This window comes from Hippocampus zosterae, chromosome 12 (genome assembly GCF_025434085.1).
Source record: "Hippocampus zosterae strain Florida chromosome 12, ASM2543408v3, whole genome shotgun sequence".
NCBI classification, from domain to species: domain Eukaryota; kingdom Metazoa; phylum Chordata; class Actinopteri; order Syngnathiformes; family Syngnathidae; genus Hippocampus; species Hippocampus zosterae.
Window position 1 is genome coordinate 6,901,673 of NC_067462.1, and position 20,545 is coordinate 6,922,217.

The 20,545-nt window shown below is 50.6% G+C and overlaps 1 protein-coding gene across 1 annotated transcript in view; it reads left to right on the forward strand.

Annotated features, from left to right (window-relative positions):
- si:dkey-100n23.5 (cyclic AMP receptor 1) overlaps positions 1 to 20,545 on the forward strand; it is a 70,940-nt gene that overhangs the window by 35,114 nt on the left and 15,281 nt on the right. Inside the window, 2 exon segments of the mRNA XM_052083097.1 lie at positions 2,613 to 2,660; positions 12,196 to 12,278. Coding sequence (XP_051939057.1) covers positions 2,613 to 2,660; positions 12,196 to 12,278 — 131 coding nt within the window.

Consider the following 20,545-nt stretch of genomic DNA (forward strand, 5'->3'; position numbering starts at 1 on the left):
AGCGAAATTGCGGCAAAGGTCAGGCAAGCGCGTTGGAGACTTGGCGGCGGCGTTTGTTGATTCTGATGGATAGCGGCGCTCGGCGCGGACGGACGGCGGAGGGGGGCCGCTGCGCAAACACGCCGTGGTCGCACTCGCGTTTGCGGTGACGGTCAGGGCGCACGGAAACCATGGCAACATGAAGTTAATAAATAGCTGACGAAGGAGCCATGCGCGCCGTTCCCGCTTTCTTTTTGTGCATGTGTGTCGCACTGCCCGCTCCCTACCCCCACCCTCCGCCCCTCAAAGATTTACGTTACATAAAACTTCTGACTTCTTCCCCCTACCACCGCCTCCATCCTACCATTCCAAATCCCACTCATGTGTCTGGGCGTGCACGTGCGTGTGTTGACATTTCCCTGCATTCCCCCAGAGAGGAGACAAAAGGAAAAGTATTCCCACATTCTCTCCGGAGGAAACCGTCTGCCGTGTTCGCTACACCCCCCCCCCCCCACCCCCACCCACCCCTCTTCTTGCTCTCTTTAATACGGCTTCAAAGATTCCCTTTTTCCTGGTGTCACGTCATGACGACGGATGCTGATCATTTCCCGCTTCATGTCTGGATGCTGGCAGGGTAGGAAGTGCTTCCATTCGTCCTATTCGTGAAGGAGTTAATGAGTGAAGAATTTTGCATCGATGCCAAATTTTAGGCCCGGTTGTCTTGCTGGTTGATAGAAACGGCACAACGCAAAGTCAACCTAAGAATTGTCGCTCTTCATTGGAATAGAAGCCTCTGACACGTTGCTGATTCCCCCCCCCCCACATATCTATCCGGCGCAGACACGTAATTGCAGGGCAAAGTCTTTTTGCAACGTCCAAAGCAAACCTCTCCTCCATTTTGTGTCCTTCCTGCTCAGATGCAGTTTTCACACTACCATCATTTTCCGCCTTCTTTCCAATGACGCCGGCAGGGAATATTTTCAGTAAAGGTGACTGGGAAATGTTCTGCCTGAATATCAGAGCCATAATAGATGCTTGCTTTCATACCGACTGTCAAAGCAATGGCCTTCCGCTGTCTTATTTCCCGAGTTCTATTCTGTCGAAACAGCACCAACATGGAATCTGAGGACAGTATTGAGAATGTCCAAATCAAAATTCCTATTGTGAACCCTTCTCACACGGCCCGTTGAATGTTTCTGATGTTGCTCCCAGGCCATCGTAAAATCTCAGGAAAATATTAGAATTTTCCACCAACGGTTGGTATACAAACGGGCCGGTCTTGGGCCGAACAGTCGCCCCTTTACCGTGTCCAGACCGAACCGCTAATTTGTGTCCTTCTTGTAGAGATGCTGGTGAAAGCCACCATTTAACGTCTTTTCTTCAATCTTGTTGTTCTGCATCAACTCATTCAGTACCAGCCAATCCTAGACCAAATCTGAAAAGACGTTTAAAAACGTCTTTGGGAGTGAATGAGCTTTCAAAGAGAGACAAAGTCAATGTTGCAATTTTTTTAAGGGTTGTGAAGGACCTTTCATATAGCGAGATGACCTTTAGTCACAGTTATGTTATAGATATCGGAGGGACAAAGTTGATCCAGAAATGATCTGTCTTTGGCGGTAATTTCATAATTGTAATGGTAGCCCCATTCAAGCGGCCATTTTACCTTTTGTTTTTGTGGTGCTGTTCTGTGTAAATGGCACGGGTAGTGTAAAAGTAGCGTTTTCTGATGACACAACTAACATCAATTGTTTGGGGTTTTGGAATTTACAAATCAAACCCGTCGTCCATGATGCGTCCTGACTGCATGGACGTAATCGTCACGCTACCAGTAAAAGGCATAATTTTCCACATTTTTCCCAAATCGTCATTCTGGATTGGATGGCACTAACAACAACAAAATGGAAGGGGGTACAATGTCAGCCGTGCAATTTTAGGGAAATTTTTAGGGTGATCCTTTCACATGTAAAAGTAGGTGTTTCTCGGCCTTTTGTCTGCTTGTGTGCTGTTAAAACACAAAGTACACCCAGAAATCTGCCATCGAAGGTTGTCACAAAAGCAGATCTTTTTCCCTGTTTTGTGTCGCTGTTCTGTATAAACCCTTCCGAAACGCAATTATGTCAACCTAGCAATTTAGCTTTTTTAATTGCAACAGATGCCCCTTACGCGCTGCCGTTTTTACCGTCGCATTTCTGTATAAACGGCACAGGATGTCCAAAAAGAGCTGTTATGTTTGCCCCTTTCGCAACAGTTTTATTGCCGTTTTGCATAAATGGCACCAACATGGAATTGGACTGCGAGAGGCTTTTAGAATGGCAAAATGAAACCTCTCCTCCATTTTGGGTGAAATCTTTTCGCCTTGTCAACTAGTATCTGAGCCATAACGGAAGCCCTTTCACACCGCCTGATTTCTTCTTTTTTTTTTTCTCCTTCCCATGTCGGTGTTCTGTATAAAAGTCACCAGTACGTAATGGGGGCACGGGCGTAGGGGGAGGAAAGGCGGATGAAGTTGAACCATGAATCTTCTGCCGTCAGCGGTAGATCCGTAACGGAAGCACACTGTTTTTTTTTTTTAATCTTTGTGGGGGGACGGTCCAAATGAAATCTCTCCTCCATTTTGTGTCTTCCCTGCACAGATGCAGTCGTGGTTGGGAACGTTCAACCCGGAGCGGGAGAGGCGAAAGGTAATGAATGACCTGTCTGACCGCCACTCCCCCCCACCCCCGATGCACACACACACGCATCCACGCCCCCCCCCCCCCCACCCCCTCCCGCAGCCCCACCACACACACAGTGAACGTGAGGATCAGAGCGTGCGCGGGATTAGTTCCTGCAGTCACGCTGAGCTGGTTTCAAAAAGCAGCAGGCAGTTATTTGACCTCTTGACTCGCCGACTGCGCGAGTGCTTTTGCATGTATATGAATGCGGATGTGGACATAAACGCGCGTTTAAATCGGAGGTTGTCGGGGGGGGGGGGGCCTCAATTTGACCTGAGCGAAATAGCAAAAGGGTGCGGGGGGGGGGGGGGGGGGGGAGCATGGCAAGCAACATGTAAAGGATGCATTCTTTGATGTTGTCCTGTGCCGTGCGGCTATTGTGTGTAATTGGACGCGGAATGAGAGGACGAAGTCAACCCTGCAATTTTTCAGCTCCTCAGGGTAGCGTAAGAGCGGCGACGGAACCGCATTTCACAATGCCTGCGAAAGCCCACATTTTCCTCATTTCCTTTCTAATTTGTGCAACGACACATAAAGGGTAGATGAAGTTGATCCCAAATGTTGTTTTTCCGTCTGAGATGTCAAAGTTTGCTCGCTTTTGTGTCTCCCAAATTCACACCGGCAGTTTTTTTTCCTCCCTTTGGAGATGGTATCTGTAATAGAAGCTCCTTTTTCACTTTTGTGTGGCTTTTTTTTTTTGTATGATCAAAGCCGAAACGGGATCGGTGGACGACATCAGCCTGGCAATTTTCCAGCATCGCAGGCAGTAGGCAGAGATTGTCAGCGGCGTCTCTTTGACCCGACTGAAATAGCAAGGGGGGGTTGGGGAGCATGGCGAGTTACATGTAAAGGATTCATTCTGGACAGCCTTTTGTGGCGCCTCTAAAAGCCAGCATTTGTCAATTTCCTCTGCCGTTATAGATTGCTCCGACACGGAATAGTGGAAAAAGTGAGACCAACATTCTCAGTTTCTGCGTTAGTTTCAGAGCCGTAGCCAAACCGCATTTCCTACTGCCTCTCCAAATCGGCATTTCCTTCATTTGTGTTTGGCTCATCTGCATAAACTGCACCAACACGTAACGGGGGAGCGCAGTTGACTGTCTGACATATCAGAGCTCCTTCCTCATTACCCGTAAAAGACAGATTTTTTCTAATTTTGGTATGTTTTGCCATTCGAGCTGTCGATTTTGACAGCTCTAAGTTGCCATTCTGCATAAAGAACACCCACATGGAATAGAGGGGTGGGGTCAACCTGCTAATTTTTCCCCTTCAGAGCTAGTTTTACAATGGCTCTCTTTTTTTTTCGCCCCGCAATTATGATGTTGTGTATTTGTGAGGAAGTTGTGGCAGCATCCCGCATGCCAGCATTGTGTTAAGAGAAAAATCGGATCAATTGTGGAGCTCTGAATCAATCATTTTGGAGGAGTCTACGAAGAAAGATAATTGAGAAACATGGCACGAATGACCGAGAATCGCTGTTTTTATTTCATAAAATGTAATGTTGGACTCCAGAGGAACACATTAATATGTGTGGATAGCAACTATCGCCTCGCCCTTTTAACGCGATTCAAATAAGTTCCACAGCCTCTAACTAAGCCAAAACCGTCTCGATGACTGCGGTGATGTCAGTGCGTCTGTCGAAAGGATTGCAGGCTCTTGGTCTGCCCCACGTGACTTGTCGTTGGCGACGTTGTTATATCCACCAAATCTGGCACAGAGCGGAGCATTTACAGCGCTTCAAAAGAAACAATTGAGTAAAAGCAATACCCGGCGGCACGCGTCCAGCCCAGAGCTCACCCGACGCCACTGGAACCGTCACACTTTGCCGGGGTCGCCTGACGGCACAATCACTTGCACTCTTCTGGGAGACACACTAGGGGCTAATTTAAAGCAAAACCTAAAAGGTTTTTGAGATACAAGCCATTCCTCGACCATTTTATTTTATTTTTTTTTACGCCTTGACTTTGAACGTTAAAATTGAGAGGACTGTCCTACGGTGGCGGGTGACTCAACTGGCTTCATAACAAGCATCAATTTGCCACACTCAGCTGAAGGTTACTGTCAAAACAAAGAGAATTACACGTTGCGCTTTTAAAACGACGACGTAGCCTCAGCTACCCGAATGCAGACGTAAAATCGGAAACTCTGTATGCTAATAATTACCATGCGGCGATGTTACCTTTCAAGCGTTGGCGATCCGAACACAAATGGTGCAGCAACACTCATAGACGGGCCGTATCGCAATGCTCACGGGCAGATATTCTTTATCCTCCAAGAGGAACAGCGATCACTGCCATACTGAGAACCCGAGAGAGGAGCTGAGACTCCAGTACAGTTTGCTTGCCCTACACTGCCCCCAGTTGGCCCTGGTGTGCATACCACAATGAGTAGTGCGGTGAGGGAGAAAGTGCGATCAAATTTTGGGGTGGAGGCAAGAACGGAATAATGGTATTTTATTTCAGTTGGGAAAAGCGCGTGATCAAGGAACAATTTAAGCAAATTTTACCAGGCGTCACTCGACATATCTGCAACCACATTAGCACTTTGAGCCAGAAAAGACGCCCAAGAACGGATGTTTTCTTTTGTTAAGGTTCCAATGCATTTCCATTACTTCCTTCGGGAAAGGAAATCAGACCAAGTCATCCTCCATTGGAATGTGCGCGAGTCTTCCGAGTTTGCTCATTGTCGTCAGCTCCCTTGGAGCCTCTCAGCCTAATCAGGCCTCATTATCAAAAGCGCCAACGTGGCCTCGCATGGTTAGCGCACCACAAATGCCTGTCGCATTCGCTCACTCCGCCTCCCCCCTGCTTTCTCTTGAATGGCTGCACCCACTCGGTCTGCCTGCAGGGTAAAGGTGTGCCGAGGGCAGGTTAGGGTTAAGGTTATGTAAATGCTGCCCCGAAGTGGCAGTTGTAATTACTGCACGCTGAACTGGTGTAACCCGGCTGAATTGCGGGGTGGGGGCAGGGTGTGTGTATGTGTGTGTGTGTGTGTGTGTGTGTGAATGTGTGTCAATGTGTGTCAACAACACACACGCCTGGGCAGAGTGCAAATAAGTCGGTGGTGGTTTTTGTCTCTTAAGCCCCCCCCCCCCACCCCCGCCCTTCACCAAACACACACACAACCTAACCTCCCCCATCCATTGCTTTCTCTTTCCCCCCCCCCCCTCGCTCTCTCTCTCTCCGCCTCTGTCACTCTTGTACGCGCAAACCCGGCATGAATAAACCAGCGCGCCAGGTTCATGCGCATGAATATTGATGAGAATTTATGCACGCGCTGCGACGCTTTAAAACAACAACAACAGCCTCGCCGATTGCGCTTGCCAAGGCGGCAGGCCTCTCGTGTGTGTGCGCGCGTGTGTGTGTGTGTGTGTGTGTCTGTCTGTGTGTGTGTAGACCGGCAAGTGTAAACGACAGAAAGCGATTCCGGCTGGCCGCACCTCTGTCTCTGGTGATTTCCGTTCACGTCAACACGTCTTCCTCCGTCTTTCTGTTACTCTGAGTCAGCCTGGCTGCCCCCCCCCCTCCCGCCTTCCGTGTGTGTGTGTGTCTGTGTGTGTGTGTGTCTGGAGAGCGATGACGTACATAACAAGTGTCGGCAGTTATCTGGGCCGTCAGTCACGCGGCCGCGACACATCTGTGTGTGTCTTGACTGATTTGTTGGAGGTCGCGCTTGAACGCACAGGAACTTACGCACACACACACACACACACACACACACACGCACACACATGCCACAGAACAGGTCAGCGACGGGGTATCCAGCCTTGAGTATTTAAGTCACACACAAGTCTCACACACACACGCGCGTACACTCGACAGCGCAGTTCCGTCGGGTTGTGGAAAAGCTGGCTGAGCAAACAAACGTCCTTGCTCGTGTTTGTTGTGCTCGTTATCGTCCCCAAGAGTTTGCTCCGCGAGCCGCGCCGACTTTGCCTGGAGCGCCAACGGCAAATGTGAGCACGTCACCGCGGCTGTGCGCCGTGTTCGTCGGCCCGTCAAATGCGTTCTTTTAAAGAAAGGAAAACCGTTCCAGCTGGTATTTTTGAAACGTTTTTGCAAGGTTTTTCCGTTTGGCCGTGGCCTTTTGTCCACATGAAAAAAGGAAAACTACATTTCAGATCGCTGGAAATTCAATCCAGTATGAATAGGTTGAAACCCCCCCACCCCCGCTTTTAAACGTTCTACAAATAGCTGACCAAATCTCTGATACCTGATCACAACTTCTTCGGAAGTCAGACCAGTAGTTGGAGATGTGGCTTTGTCGTATGTTGAGAGGCGAATATTTATCGCCTTTTTTTTTTTTTTTTGGACCTGAGGTATGTGCTTCCAAGCTGCAACTGTTTTGCCAAGGTTGCTCTACCTTCAATTTTGTCTTCCTTTGATCTTTGAATCATGATAATAGAAGAAAAATGCAGAGTATCCAGAACGGTCTGGTGAGTTTACAAAATTCCAGCGTTTTGAAAGTACCCTGAACACACCATGCTACTTGCATAGCAAGCTTATATATAGCATATGTGACTCTGGGCCTTCTTGAAAGGGGAAGTCAAACCCAAACGTTTTCTTGACAGTAATATATTCCGTGCGCCTCCACTCGTCGAAACACAGCATTCTGATTCATATTTTTGTGCGATATGAGTTAAGCAGTAAGTAGCTTTTAGCCATCTCAGGAGGCGGCCATTTTGTCAACTGACAATGACATCGCACTTGCTCGAGGTTCAGGTAACAACCGATCACGGCTCATCTTGTTTTGCCGAAGCTGAGTAGGAGGCCATTGAAATATCGAATTTCCCTCATGTGAAATTGACCACAGTGTGAAATTACATGTTGTTAAACTTGCTTGTTGCTTTTTTAAATTATTATCTTTTTTAATAGTCACGACAGCAGTCAGAAAAATTGGCAATCGTAGCGACCAAATTGCTAAATTTCCATTGCTGATTTTGTTTTGGAAAGTCAGTGAAGACACGCTTTGAGCTATGGCATAAGTCACAAAAAAAAATAATAATAATCCTGACAAACAAACAACAATTATTGTATGGAATTGATTCATTCTCCCGCCTTAGGTCAATGTGTTGGATTTTTAGCATTACAAAGAGCTGAAGGTCGATGTCAATATCTCATCGCTACCATGATTTCTGAAGAGCTCCTTGGTGAGGCGCGTTCACGTCTGGTCTGAACAGGTCCGTTTAAAAAAATCAGACCCGCTTTGTCTCTGCGGGCCACTTGCACAGGATGAGTGCTTTTGACAACACACATCTTTTATGGGCATCAGCCCCGCAGCTAGTATATAATCAGCATTAGTGCTCGCTCAGCTGTGTCGTTTTATTGTTTCCGCGCTTGCGCTTGGCCCAATTTCCATTTTCTCGCCGTTGTTGTTGTTTTCCCGCCAGAGTCCCTTTTGTCCCCGTTGTCGGACATGTTTGACATTGAAACTCGACCTTGGCGAGCGCAGCTGCGAAAACAGTCTGAGAGAAGAAATGGGAGCATCTGCAAAAGTTTCTGCCAGATTGCAAGGAGGTGGAATTTATTTTGAACGAAATTAGAACAAAGGCAGATTATTACAATGATTAATCAAGGGGGACAGGGGGGGGCAGCTATTAATCTGCGGCCATGTTTTTCACAAAAGTCCTATTTCTGATTTTATACAGATTTTACCCTCGATGCTTACAGAAAAATAAATTGACAATGGCATTATTAAAAACACGTTTTGCTTTCTGTTTAATTTTCCCCTTCTGCAATTTATTTATCTTGATTGCAAGCTTTAAAACGGTTTCACCCCCTCATGTTAATTTCCACAGAAATAACAGATTTTTTTTAAACAAACAAATTAAAAATATATATATATTAATCAAGTTAACGCAGAAAATGAGCGGTCAAACTCTTCGGCGTTCCGATTTGCTGTCGTCACGGTGAAGTCTAAAGCGCCACCTACTGTTTGGGTAACAAACCGCAAAATGCATTTCCGCGGCGTGCTCCAAAAGCATATCCTTAAACTCCGCATTCAAGTGTGGACTTTTTATTTGCAAAATGTTTCCCGAAAAATCTGACCCAGCCCGACGTCGCGTCCCCTCATACGGGAAGCCGGCGAAACAGATGGGCCGCCCGTGCTTCCCGTCTGCAGTCGAGCATGTGTCATTAATGCCGGGACCGCTGCTGCGCCTGCCTCGCATAATTGCTCTTTCGTTCCCCTCCGCTTTTTCAGACGCGAGGGGGTCCAACGCTGCGGAGGGACTTTGATTAAAAACACGAGGCTCCTGAGCCGTGCACTCCCTTCGCCTGCCTCTTACCCCCTCCCTCCGCCTCCATTGCGCTGTTCCACATCCCGTCTGAAAGCGCACCGGAATTCCTCAAATGCTTGTAACTACATCGCACCTAAAATTTTATATCACCCTTCTGGCTGCCGCTGTCTTTTTAAGAGCCGTTTTTCCACCCCCTCCCGCACCCCCGCCCGCGTCCTGCGGAGGCTCACTGGTGCTGACATTCCCGCAATGTCCCCTATCACGTTGAATCCGTCAGCCTCGTGGTTTGCCCTTTCGGTCGGACGATGAGACATTCCTGCCGAAGCGTGCGCGCAGGCGCGCGCGCCCGGCGATGATGTCAAATCTCGACGCTAACAGGCCCAAGCTTCGCGTTGGCCCCCACTGGGGGTCTTGCGGTCGCTGCCGAAAAACACGTGTACGTTGCTCTGTGGAAACTTGGCTTTAAATACTTGCCGCCAAGCAGAGATAAAACGCCACTGTGGGGGGATCTTGTGATTTTCATTTGATTGTTTGGAAGGCCTGCGTCGGCGCTCGCGAGGCCCCCAGGGTCTTTCTTGTGACTAATTAATTTCCAGCATGCGGGGGTAGAGGCCAGAGCTCGTGGGCCTGCCTCCTGCCACTGGTGCGTGTTTGCGAGGAGAAAGAGGAAGAAGAAGAAGAAAAGGGAGGGAGGGAGGGAGGGGGGAGGCTTTGCTCCGGCTTGACTGCTGCGCCTCAGCCTGCGGGGAAGAGGTGGAGGGAGGGGGGAGGGGTGCGGCGGCGGCGACGACGGCGGCGGCGGGGCGGTTGAGGTTTTGACGAGCAGAGCGCAGAAAATCGATCCGGGGGCCTCGCTTCTCAGCCTCTTTCCGGACGCACGAGTCCTCCTCTCCCGGGAATTAGATAACAGCTTGTAAAAGCCCTCCACCGCCAGGCGCTGCGCTCGCCGTCGCACCTCCCCCCAACCCCCCCACCCCCGCCCGCCTTTCCCAGCCCGCCTGCCCGCTTGTCCACCAGATATTGAATTCATCCCTTTCCAATTGGCTTTAATTGGACGCGCCGCTTCTTCCCATAACTGTGTGGATATTGCATATTATCAGCGCGTTAATATTTTATTAGATTTTAATTGGCCTTTGTTGTTTGCCTCAGCGCACCGCTGCGCCCGTCGAACGCAGACGCCGACGCCTGTGTGCCTTTGTGTGTTTGTGTTTGGAAAATACCAAACAATGGCTTTTCCTTCTCCGCCTCCGTTGGTCAGTCCCCCCCCCCAACCCCCCCTTTTCACCGAGAGTCAACAAAACTGCCATGTCGGGGATGTAACAGAAGCGCCGAGGACGTTTCTCACAAGCAGCACCCAACAAAGCAGGACGTTACCTTGTCGGCTTGTTGCCCGGACACCGCCAGGCTTTCCATTGAGCAAACGGAGCCCGGAGACTCTGGGGCTGAAGTAACGGAGGTGGTCAAAAAAATCTCCTTGGCGGCAAAGCCCCCCCAGCCAAGGGGTTGGATGAGATCCTCACGGAGTTGCGAAAGGCTCTGGATGTTGCGGGACCGTTGTGTTTTTTTTTTCTCAAGAAGGGGGGGAGCGGAGGGTGTGTTCCAATTCGAGAGGAATCGCACGCCTCAGCCTGGTGCTGGAAAGGGAGGGTCCGTCGGGAAGTTGAGCCCCAGATTCAGGAGGAGCGGTGTGGTTTTTCGTCCCTGCTGCGGAACAACGGGCCAGTGGGCTCAAGGTTGATACCTCTCACACGGAACAAAATCACAGAACCCCCCCACCACCCCTCCAATGACTTTTTTCTGATTCAAAGAGGTGGAAAATTTGAGCCTCACGGCCATTAAACATCAAGCCCCGATCGAGACTTTCCGTCGGCCCCTTACAAACTGTCATCCCACCTCCGTTCGACCTCTCAAATGACCTCCGAGGACAGCAAATTTGCGGATCGACGTTCGGAGGCGCTTGAGAAATGCGACTCTCCACTTCCCAGTCACGGCTTTCCACTGTTCCCTTCCAACAGCTGCTGTCCCATTTTTTTTTTTTTAAATACCATTGACGCAGCCAAATTCAAGGCCATTCAATGTCAGGAAAAAGGAAATGGCGTCACACCAGTAAGCATCAGGGTGTGTACACTTTGAATGAGAACAGCCCCCGGGTGCCTGTTCGCGGTGCAAATGCACACACACGCCCGCTGGCTGACCGTCCAACTGAAGGAGTCCACATCGGGCCATTTTGGCTCCGGTATCCCGGCGGCATGTCGCTTTGGCAGTTGCTAAGGGGTGTGGGAGGAGTTCAATGAGGCCATAGAGAACAACTTCAAGGAAATTCCGGTCCTCCGTCTGGCGTCTCAGGTTGACGAAGAGGCGTTGCCATCAACATGTAGTAACCACGTGGCTTGCTGACCCCAACACGGGGGGGACGTTGCGGGTTGGCGGGTATAACACTCGATACACCTCCGTTCCTCTGATACGACATCCGATGGGGGAGCCCGAGGCCTCGCTCTTGGTGATAAATGAGATCTGCCAAGATTTCTTAAAAGCTCCGAATGTTATGGGGCTCACTTGGTCGACATGCCTTTGCAACATCTCATAAATATCAGGCGCAGTGCCTCTGGATTGATGGGCTTTGCTGGTGTGTTCCGGTTTAAGGGAACGCACTGGGGGGGGGGGGGATTAAATCCCGTCCCGGTTAGAAGCGTTAACGTATCTTCATGACAATTGATGCAGCATTTGTCGTCACGCTACTCTCCCACCTGGATGAGTCCGTGCGTGCCGAGCGAAAGAACAAGATCACAGACGCAAGCGGGCGAAATACGTTTCTTCCGCAGGGGGGGGGGAACGCCGACTCAGAGGTTCGAGAGGAGCCTAAGGAGGCGAATCGGGAATCTGGTTAAAAAAAAACTTCTCTGACACCTCCCCGGTGAGCTGTTCTGGGCAGAAACTTTGAAGCAACGTAATGTTACAGGTCGACTTCAACTCCCCGTAGCCCCCCCCCCCGTCGGTACACTTCACAAAAAGCAGAGAAAAGCTGCGACAAAGCAATGAAAAACGAAAGAGGATCTCAGTCCTGACTTTTCTCCAATGCCTTTGACACAAGCATCGGCTCTTTTGATACTACCTCCGACGCAGTCAAATTTGCTGGTTGACTTGAGTCCCCCTCCCCCCCGTTCCGTGTCGGTACCTTTGACACAGAGCAGCGAGCTGCAAAAAAAAAAAAAAAGGAAAAAAAAGCAGTTCCAGTGGAGCTAAACCAGATTTTGTCCCCTGCAGGTTTCCCTGGCTGAGGAGATCAAGCCACTAAAATGGTATCCATCTGTTTACCTGCTGGTGTCTATCTTCCCACTCGTCAACAGGTAACGCACGCACGCATCTTCGCAAACAATCGCGTGCACACCTTCAACCGCAAATCTCGTCGTATTTGCATATTGGCGTCACTCGTATCTTTACGCCGCCTCCTCTTTCGCTCTCGCTTATCAGCGGCTCTTAGAAGCCCCGCTCGCCGTGGAGCGGCCCAGCAAGATTGTGTGTGTGTGTGTGTGTGTGTTGTGGGTGTCGACCGCACGGAGCATTTTATTGGCTTTTTTTAAAGTCGGGGCTTTGTCAGGCGAGGGTTTGCCGTGAGGGGGTGTGGGGGGGGGGGGGGGCAGGCGGTCCAGTAAATGATAACCTTGGCCCTGTTATTACTTCTTTCGCCCAACCCCCCGCCCCCCGCCCCCATACATTCGCCGTGTCTTCCGCGTAGAGCCGCCGGCGTGATTGACAGGTCAGGGTTACTAAGTGATTAGCTGCGACGGCTCCGCTTGTCGCCACGGCGATGTCGGCGGCGACGCAGGTCAATTACAGGGTCAACGTCTCTCAAAGGCTTTGCTCCAATGCCGCTCGCCACCCCCAACCCCCCTCCCCCCCAAAAGCCCCACCCCGTCCTTCCCCTCCCCCCTCCTTAACCTCTCTGTCCATTCCGGCGTCCTCACCCCCCCATCCCCCCCACCCCCTTCCCGCTGTCATGCCCCGGCTGTCAACTGACGGAGATGATCCCGCCCCCTCCTTCCCCTCGGTAAATGTCACTTTCCCTTCCGCTCTCCTTCAGTTCCAAGCGACTTTTTGCCGCCGCTCCTTCCCCTAATTTGCGATTTTCCGTCTCCTCTTTTCTCCCTCTCCTCCATCACACAAAGCTGCCCCCCCCCATTCCCCCGCCCCCCCCCCTCCCGCTCTGCCTCCTTCGCTCCCTCCCTCCCTCTCGTTCTCTCTCCGCCTGTCTTGAGCAAACACGCTCCGCTCTCTGCCTTTCTCCCGAGAGCGCACGGGGGTGGGGGGGTTGGGGGGGGGGGATAAAACGGGAATGAATTGCTCTCTCGTTGTCGTCTTCCGCCTCCTCCCGCCGCTCGGCTGCGCCGGCTGTATATATCCCCAGCTCCTATTAATTTGTTAGCCCCCCCCCCACCCCCTTCCGCCTCCCCCTCCTATTTACTTGCCTCCCCCTGGCTCATATCCTCCCTCCATCCTCCTCCCTGCCTTCAGCTGAGGGGCTGGAGTGTGTAAAGTGTTTGTCACGGTGCCGTGGCGATGCCGCCGCGTGGAAGCGAACGTACGAGAGACGGCCTCAGCGCGCGCGTGTTTTTTTTTTTCTTTTTTTTTTAATTTATTTTTTGTTCCTCCCCGCTGGCGTGCGTAGGCGGCCGCTCGGTTTCGTGTCAAGGCAAATGTGCTGTCGCCGCTTGTTGCCATGTGTGCGCACTTGTTTGTCTGGCTTGACGCGAGAGCGCGCGCGCGTGCGCGTGCTCGCCAACACGCGCGGCTTTTCTATCCTATGCGGGCGGGTGTGTGCGTTACGCGTGTGCGCGCGTGTTTTTGTGTGTGTCTGAGTGGGGGATTATTTCTATCTGAGCTCCAAAGCCTCCTAAACAGGGCTTAGAGAGACGGCCCAGGGCAGCAGCTAAAGCTGTCGGCTAGAGCGCTCCTTCTCTCCCCCTCTCGCTGCCATTTCTCCCGGCCTGATCCGCCGCGCTGTTAATACGCAGGCACTCCCACGCACAAACACGCTCTTGTTTCGGGCCTCCTCATCTGCAGCCGCACGCACACACACACACACACACACACATAAAAAATGCGCAGACAGTCACACGCCACACAAGCAATTTTAATCTGTTCCAAATGCACGCTGCTAAATGTGTTAATTCGACACCAGCTGTTGCGAATTGCAATGGGAAAGTGCTCCTACTTTTTCTTTCTCTCTCCCTGCCTGTGTTAGAGTGTGTGTGTGTGTGTGTGTGTGTGTGTGCGCGTGCGCCTGCGTTGCGAGCGCTGCCCGGGCACGCCGACTCCGGTTTTCACAGTCTGCTTCTCACATCGCCTCCCCTGTGTGCTTTTTAGTGTGGGTGTGTGTTTGTTTACAAGGCTTGTCTAGATTCCTACTGTGCGCGCCTGTACGCCTGTTTGCATAAATAAGCCCTCTCCTCGGAAACCTCGCCGCCGATTCCGGCGGCACGTCGCCGCTTGACGAGTGAGTGCTCCTCCCGGACGAGCGGTCGCGTGTTATCTCAACCGCATCTCGCGGGAAGCCCCTTTTTTTCACCAAGCACTCGCACTTTGGTTTCGTTTGACAGGGTGCGCTTTTTATTTTTGGTTTGCGTTGTCAAATGTTGTGGAAGTTACAAAAAAATAACAAGAGCCCTTGCGAATTCGACCGCTTCTGGTGTGGTAACGCGGGTGTCACTAAGGTGGAACGTCGGCAGCCGCAGCGTGAAGTTTAGCGCCGGAGATTCGCAGCGCACGTCCCATTGTGTCGAAAGCGCTTGTCGTCCAGACGCTGACGTTTTCGCACACCTAATTATCTCTCGCCTGTCGACCGAAAATAACATCACAGTGCCGGAGGGCTCAGGTTGAAACCGTCCTGGCTCACCTGTTTTCTTGGTTTGGTCGTGTGACGTGAGCGCACGGAGTCCTGAGGCACTGTGACGTCTCGGTATGAGGCAAAATGGACAAAAACAATAAATACATTCTAATAAACACAACATTCTGCTGAATATTGCATTTGAAATGCAATATTCAGCAGAATGTTGTGTTTCGACATGTGGGAGTGCATGGAACACGGATGTCCAAACTGCGGCCCCGGGAGCCATTTGCGGCCCGCCATCCATTTGACACGGGACCACATTGCCGCGTGTTGCCCGAGTCTCGCATTCAAATCATCCCGAGGTCGAAACAAAGTTTTCAGCTGTGCGTAAACAAGCAGTTTCCGGACGGGCTGGTTTAGGATTCTTGTACCTTGGTGGAGGTATGCTACGTTGTTATCCGTTCATGGTTCGTCTTTTTTTTTAGTTCGTTGTCAGGTTACGCCCTTTTAATGTCTCGCTCGTCGCATACATTAATTCACCTTATCAACATCCCCGCAGCGGAAAACGCACCGGGTTTATTGTTCAAAACCGTACTGTGGTGCTCTCGGATATTTGGCAGGTCGGCAGCTGAAAGCATGCGCTCAGAAAGAAAACACTTCCCCAATTTTGGCGATTTTTTTTTTTTCTTCCACCCTCCTTTATTTTTCCGCAGAAGGCGAGGCACGAGGCAGGCGCTCGAGTTGCCTGTGAGCGATTGAGGTTACGCTCCTTTCCGCGGGGCGCCTCCGAGCCGAATGATTGGTCCTGGCGGCGGCGGCGGCGAGGGGGGGGTTGAACTGTCGATGTGTCTGGATAACCTTGAGTTCACCCTGTTGCCGCGGGACACATCCGGCGCCCTCCACGTTGTCCCTCGATGTTATGTATGTGGCTTTTTTTTCTGTGTGCGTGTGCGTGCGTGCCTCAGCCCACATGTGCTCGCAGCGTAGTTTTGTATGGGCTCCCTACAAGGCCTGAACCCCCCCCTTTCATCCTCTCACCACCCCACCGCTCTTTGGAGGAGATCTGATTTCCCTGCTCCAGGCGAGCAGCGAGAACAAGACAGCGCGTACGTGCGTCTGTGCTTTGCCTCGTGTGTGTGTGCGCGCGTGCGCTTGCTATTCGCCTTGTGTGTGTGTGTGTGCGCTCACCAGGGCCACGCAGACCTTCCCCATCTCCGCGCGGCGCTTTGAAAAACGAGGAAGGAAATCTCAGAGCAGCAGTTATTATTCATCCCTCAAAGAGAACGCCGCGGAGGAGGAGGAGGAGGGGAGGAAGGGGGAAGCGGGGGGATGGGGGGGTGGAGGGAGGAAGAAAGGAAAAGAGAGCCTAACAGGAGGGAAGGTGGAGGAAGAGTGACGACGGGGGAGGGAGGTGGTCGTGGTGGTCGGGATACATTAACGCTTATCGCGCCGTATTCGGCGTCGCAGGATGTGTTCTTCTTCCTCTCTTTCCTTCCTTCTGCTCACCCTTTCCGACGCTCCCTTCCTTCCTTCCGCCTCTCAGAATAACTTGTGCGGCTTGGCGTGCGTTTCATTTTTTTTTTTTTTTTTGCTTACACGCTATGACGTCGTCGGCGACACGAGCGAAGCGTCTCGGATACAGAAATGTCCCGACTTATCTTTGCGTCTCTGTGTGTTTACTTTCATTCCAACGTGTATGATTGAACCACGACCGCGATGAATGGATTGAGCTTTTTTTTACGTGAGATCGCACATGACGGGGGGGGACATTTTACTTTTTTTTTTTGTTGCTTGAATCGTGTCCTCCAAATGACCAACACACACCCACATCACGATAGGCCCAACCAGAATTCCCTGCAGGTTGTGCAAAGATGAGCCTGGCGTCGATGGTTTTCTTTGCGGGAAAACAATTCGGTCTCGTTTCCGACAATGGCGACGCTGATCCCCGTTTACGATGACTAAGCTCCTTTTATTAATGACGAAGCACTTCGGGGAAGAAGCAAAGTCTGGATTTTCGTCACGCTTTATTCTTACCTCAACAACCGCCGATACGAAAACCTCAAAAGTCCGGGAATTTTAGCCTGCATCGCCCTAGATCAAAAAAAATGTTGACCTGTTAAGAAATGATAGTCAGTATCCTTGTTTTCTTTCCGAACATCTTTTATTGTTTGCCGCTATGTCGTGCCGCTTCGGTCTTGCGTTGTTATTCCCAAAATTCAAAATGTTCTCAGAGTCTGGCGCCAGTAAATCTGAATTTTCGTCATGTTTTCCCACAATTAGCCAAGCTTTGATATTTGCTTTCCTAAGAAAAAGCTTCCGTCATCGCCACCAGAGCCAGACAACACGCGGGATTGTTGTCACAATTCTGTTGCTTCAGGCCCTTTTTCCAGTCTCTCTGACTGCGTTTTCTTATCTCTCTTTGTCTGCTTGTTGCGAATAGTTTGACTGCGTATGAATCAAGAAAAACAAAATTCCGTCTTCACTCGATTTGTCGTCCGACTGCACTATTCCCAAATGCTGCCCCAATTCCGATAGGGTTGGGACTTTGTTACGTCACCTTTTCTTCGAACAACATTCAGTAAACTGAAGACCTTTTTTGTTGACGCTTTGTTGATGGAATTCTTCACCATTCTTGCTTGACGTACAGCTTCAGCGGTTCAACAGTCCAGGTCTCCGTTGTCCTATTTTATTTTCAATGGGAGACAGGTCTGGACTGCAGGCAGGCCAGTCTAGTCCCCACACTCTTTTACTACAAAGCCACATGGTAAGAACAGTAAAAATTGTAGCCCTGATGAAACTTTGCAGGTGTATTTTGAAGTCTTCAAATGCAAAAGCAGACATCGCAATTTTTGTAGATTCGGGAAAATCTGTTGGGTTTTTTCCAGGTTCCAGGTTAAAGCTAATCATTTCTATTTGGGGTGTTTGGAGTTAATCTATATTAAGCAATTAAGATGCTCATTCTGGAATTTTTAAAAAATAAATCTCTTTTCGAAATGCTTTTTCCCACCAAAAGTTTTTGCTGTCATTTAATCATAAAAGCTGACAGCCCCAAAAATACATTTTGTTTTTAACCAATGCACTCAAAAAGCACTCTTCGACGCACGACGACCGGAGCTTTGGCTACGTATTCGTTCACGACCGGCACGACGTCATTCTTGGAATGCTGCATGCAGTTATATTTTCAGCTCACTTTCAAGCACAATCGAAGAGCATGGAACAACGGGCGCAGCCACCTTTAGGCGCACACGCGGCAAGTGACGAATTTGTGATGACGTTAAATACGGCACGGTCTCTTTCTGCCGCGAAGCGTTTCTTCGGACGAGCTTTGTCAAGTAGTCTGCTAGCAGGCTTGGCTTTATTTCCGTCTCAATGGCGCATTTGGAGGTTTGCAACTCGCCATTTTTAGTCTGATGCTGGTTAGAATCTGTTTCCACCACAAATATTTTGGTACTTATAATGTGTATAGCTGAAAGACATTCCTGCGAGAGTACATTGTCATCGTCACAACGTGGTGGTCCTTCCGGTTTTTTTTAGACAATTTTCTCACCATTTAACTCATTCAGTCCCAAAGACGTTTTTAAACGTCTTTTCGGCATTGTTCCAGAATTGGCTGGTACTGAATGAGTTAAAAAAACACCCCCTCCCACAAAAATAAAAAATAGACGCGATCAACATATTTCCCAGATAATGAGAATGATTTCCTTTTCTTGGCAGCTCGTGCGTTCAGTGTGTGCATTTCTTGTAGCGTGCCAGGTAGCTGTCGGTGCGTAACCGGAGACGAGAGCCCTGAAGCCATTCGTCTCCCGTTGCGTGGCGGCAACGCTCCGCTATTCATCCCCATTTAGCGTGACCGAGCTGGCCTGCGGGGCTGAGCGAAGAGCACAGGGGGGGGTGGTGGTGGTGGGAGGGGGGGAGGTTGACTGTGCCAGGCGAGGCCTCACAAACACACACATTGCAGAATAGGAAAAAAAATGAATATGTAGGAACTTGGCGACACGTGGCGCAAATTAATACGCCGCAAAATATACGGAGAAGCCCGTCGGTCGGCGTGCTGCATGTATGCTCCGTACATGGCGCATGGTCGCATGCTGTGTGCGAGCACAAGCAGAGACAAGATAGCCTCCGTCACATGCTCGTGGCCACTTTATTTTTGTGGGAGATGCAAGCGCACACACACACGCACACACCACTGTCCGCTATACCCCCCCCCAACCCCCACCCCCTCCCTCAACCCCCGCTACCACTACCACCACCCCCCCCCCCCCCCACGCGCTTTCAGGCACGTCTTTAAATATTCATCACTCTGGCTGCTCTGAGAGTGCCGTAAACGCTGCCTCACACTCCGGGGAATCGCTAAAGCCTACTCTATCATCTGCTCTCCCTCCCTCCCTCCCTCCCTCTCTTTCTCTCTCTTTTTCACTCTTTTTTTTTCGTTCTCTCGCTCGCACACAGATCGTGGCACGACGCGCGCAAGGCTAAACTCACGCAAAACGCTCAATGCGCCCAGACGCGCTATCGACTGGGAGACACGTCGGAATCGCCATGAACTGATTTGGCCGGGCTCCTCCGGATGATCAGGATTGTGTTCAAGAAAGCGCGGGGGTGAGGGTGGGGGGGCCTCTTTGTTGAGTGCGAGTTCTCTGTCTTTGACACTCGTCAACCTGGTCTTGAACCCACCATATAAGGCCAGGGCTGAGTGATGTGATTCCGTTCCTCAAGGGCTTTCCTGGACGTTTTATACGCCCCCCTGCTCCCAACGCGTCGTCCGATTCGACTGAGCAGCTCATCAGCAAGCTCTGCCGAAGCCGGATAACGATACCCATCGTTCGAAATCGGGTGTGTTGGAGCAGGGAGACATGTTAACTCATTCAGTAGCAGCCAATTCTAGACCAAGTCTGAAAAGACGTTCAAAAACGTCTTTGGGAGTGAATGAGTTCAACATCCTTCAGGATCGGAGCCGCCCACCCCCTGATTTCAAGATGTCCACATCCAGTGGACATCTTATCATGTTATCGGGTTACAGGCTGCCTGAAAAGGGTTAAAATGAGGTCGTAGCATCTCAACGTCTTTCCCGTCTCGCTTTGTCCTGCCTTCAATGTGGTGATGATTACCAAGCCCTCGTTTTCAACGTCAAAGCTTTCGCACGGGCCACTAAAGTCTGAAGGCGGCCTTTGATGTTTATCTTTGTAAGAAAAGTCGGCCGTCGTTGCCGCCATAACCAGACAATGCCAGGGATTGTTCTTACATGGAGAACGCGACCGGTATTGGCCGGAGGTTCTCTCGCTTGGGGCCTCTTTGCGGCAGTCTGGCCAGTTTTCTTCTCTTTCTTTGTCTGTTTCTGAACTTGCTCATGATTCATTCGTGAATTCAGAGGGGGGGGTAATTGTAGTCATCATCTTTTGCCCAATTCTGCTCATTGTAATTGTAGCATGGACTGCATTTCCTGCTTGTCACTTCGGAAGTGTGATTTTTTTCTTTAAGGTTCCGTTTGTCGTTCACCTCGACCGCGACTCCTTTTATGACTCCGAGTTTATGGCAACCCGGCGAATCATTTTGTCCTCGGAAACCCAGACAGCGTCGAGGTGCAATTGAGTAAATAGTCCTCAAATGCGGTCACGTTTCCAGGGGGAGCTGCAGAAGTCCGAAAATGCGCTGAAAACGACCTCACCCAGGAGTCAACAGTTGTCATGTGTTAGCGTAGAAAAGTCCCTTTCATTGAGAGGGTTTGGCGTGTCTCCTGATAGCGGCGCTGCGGCCAGCACAAGGGGGGGGGGGGGCGGTGGAAGC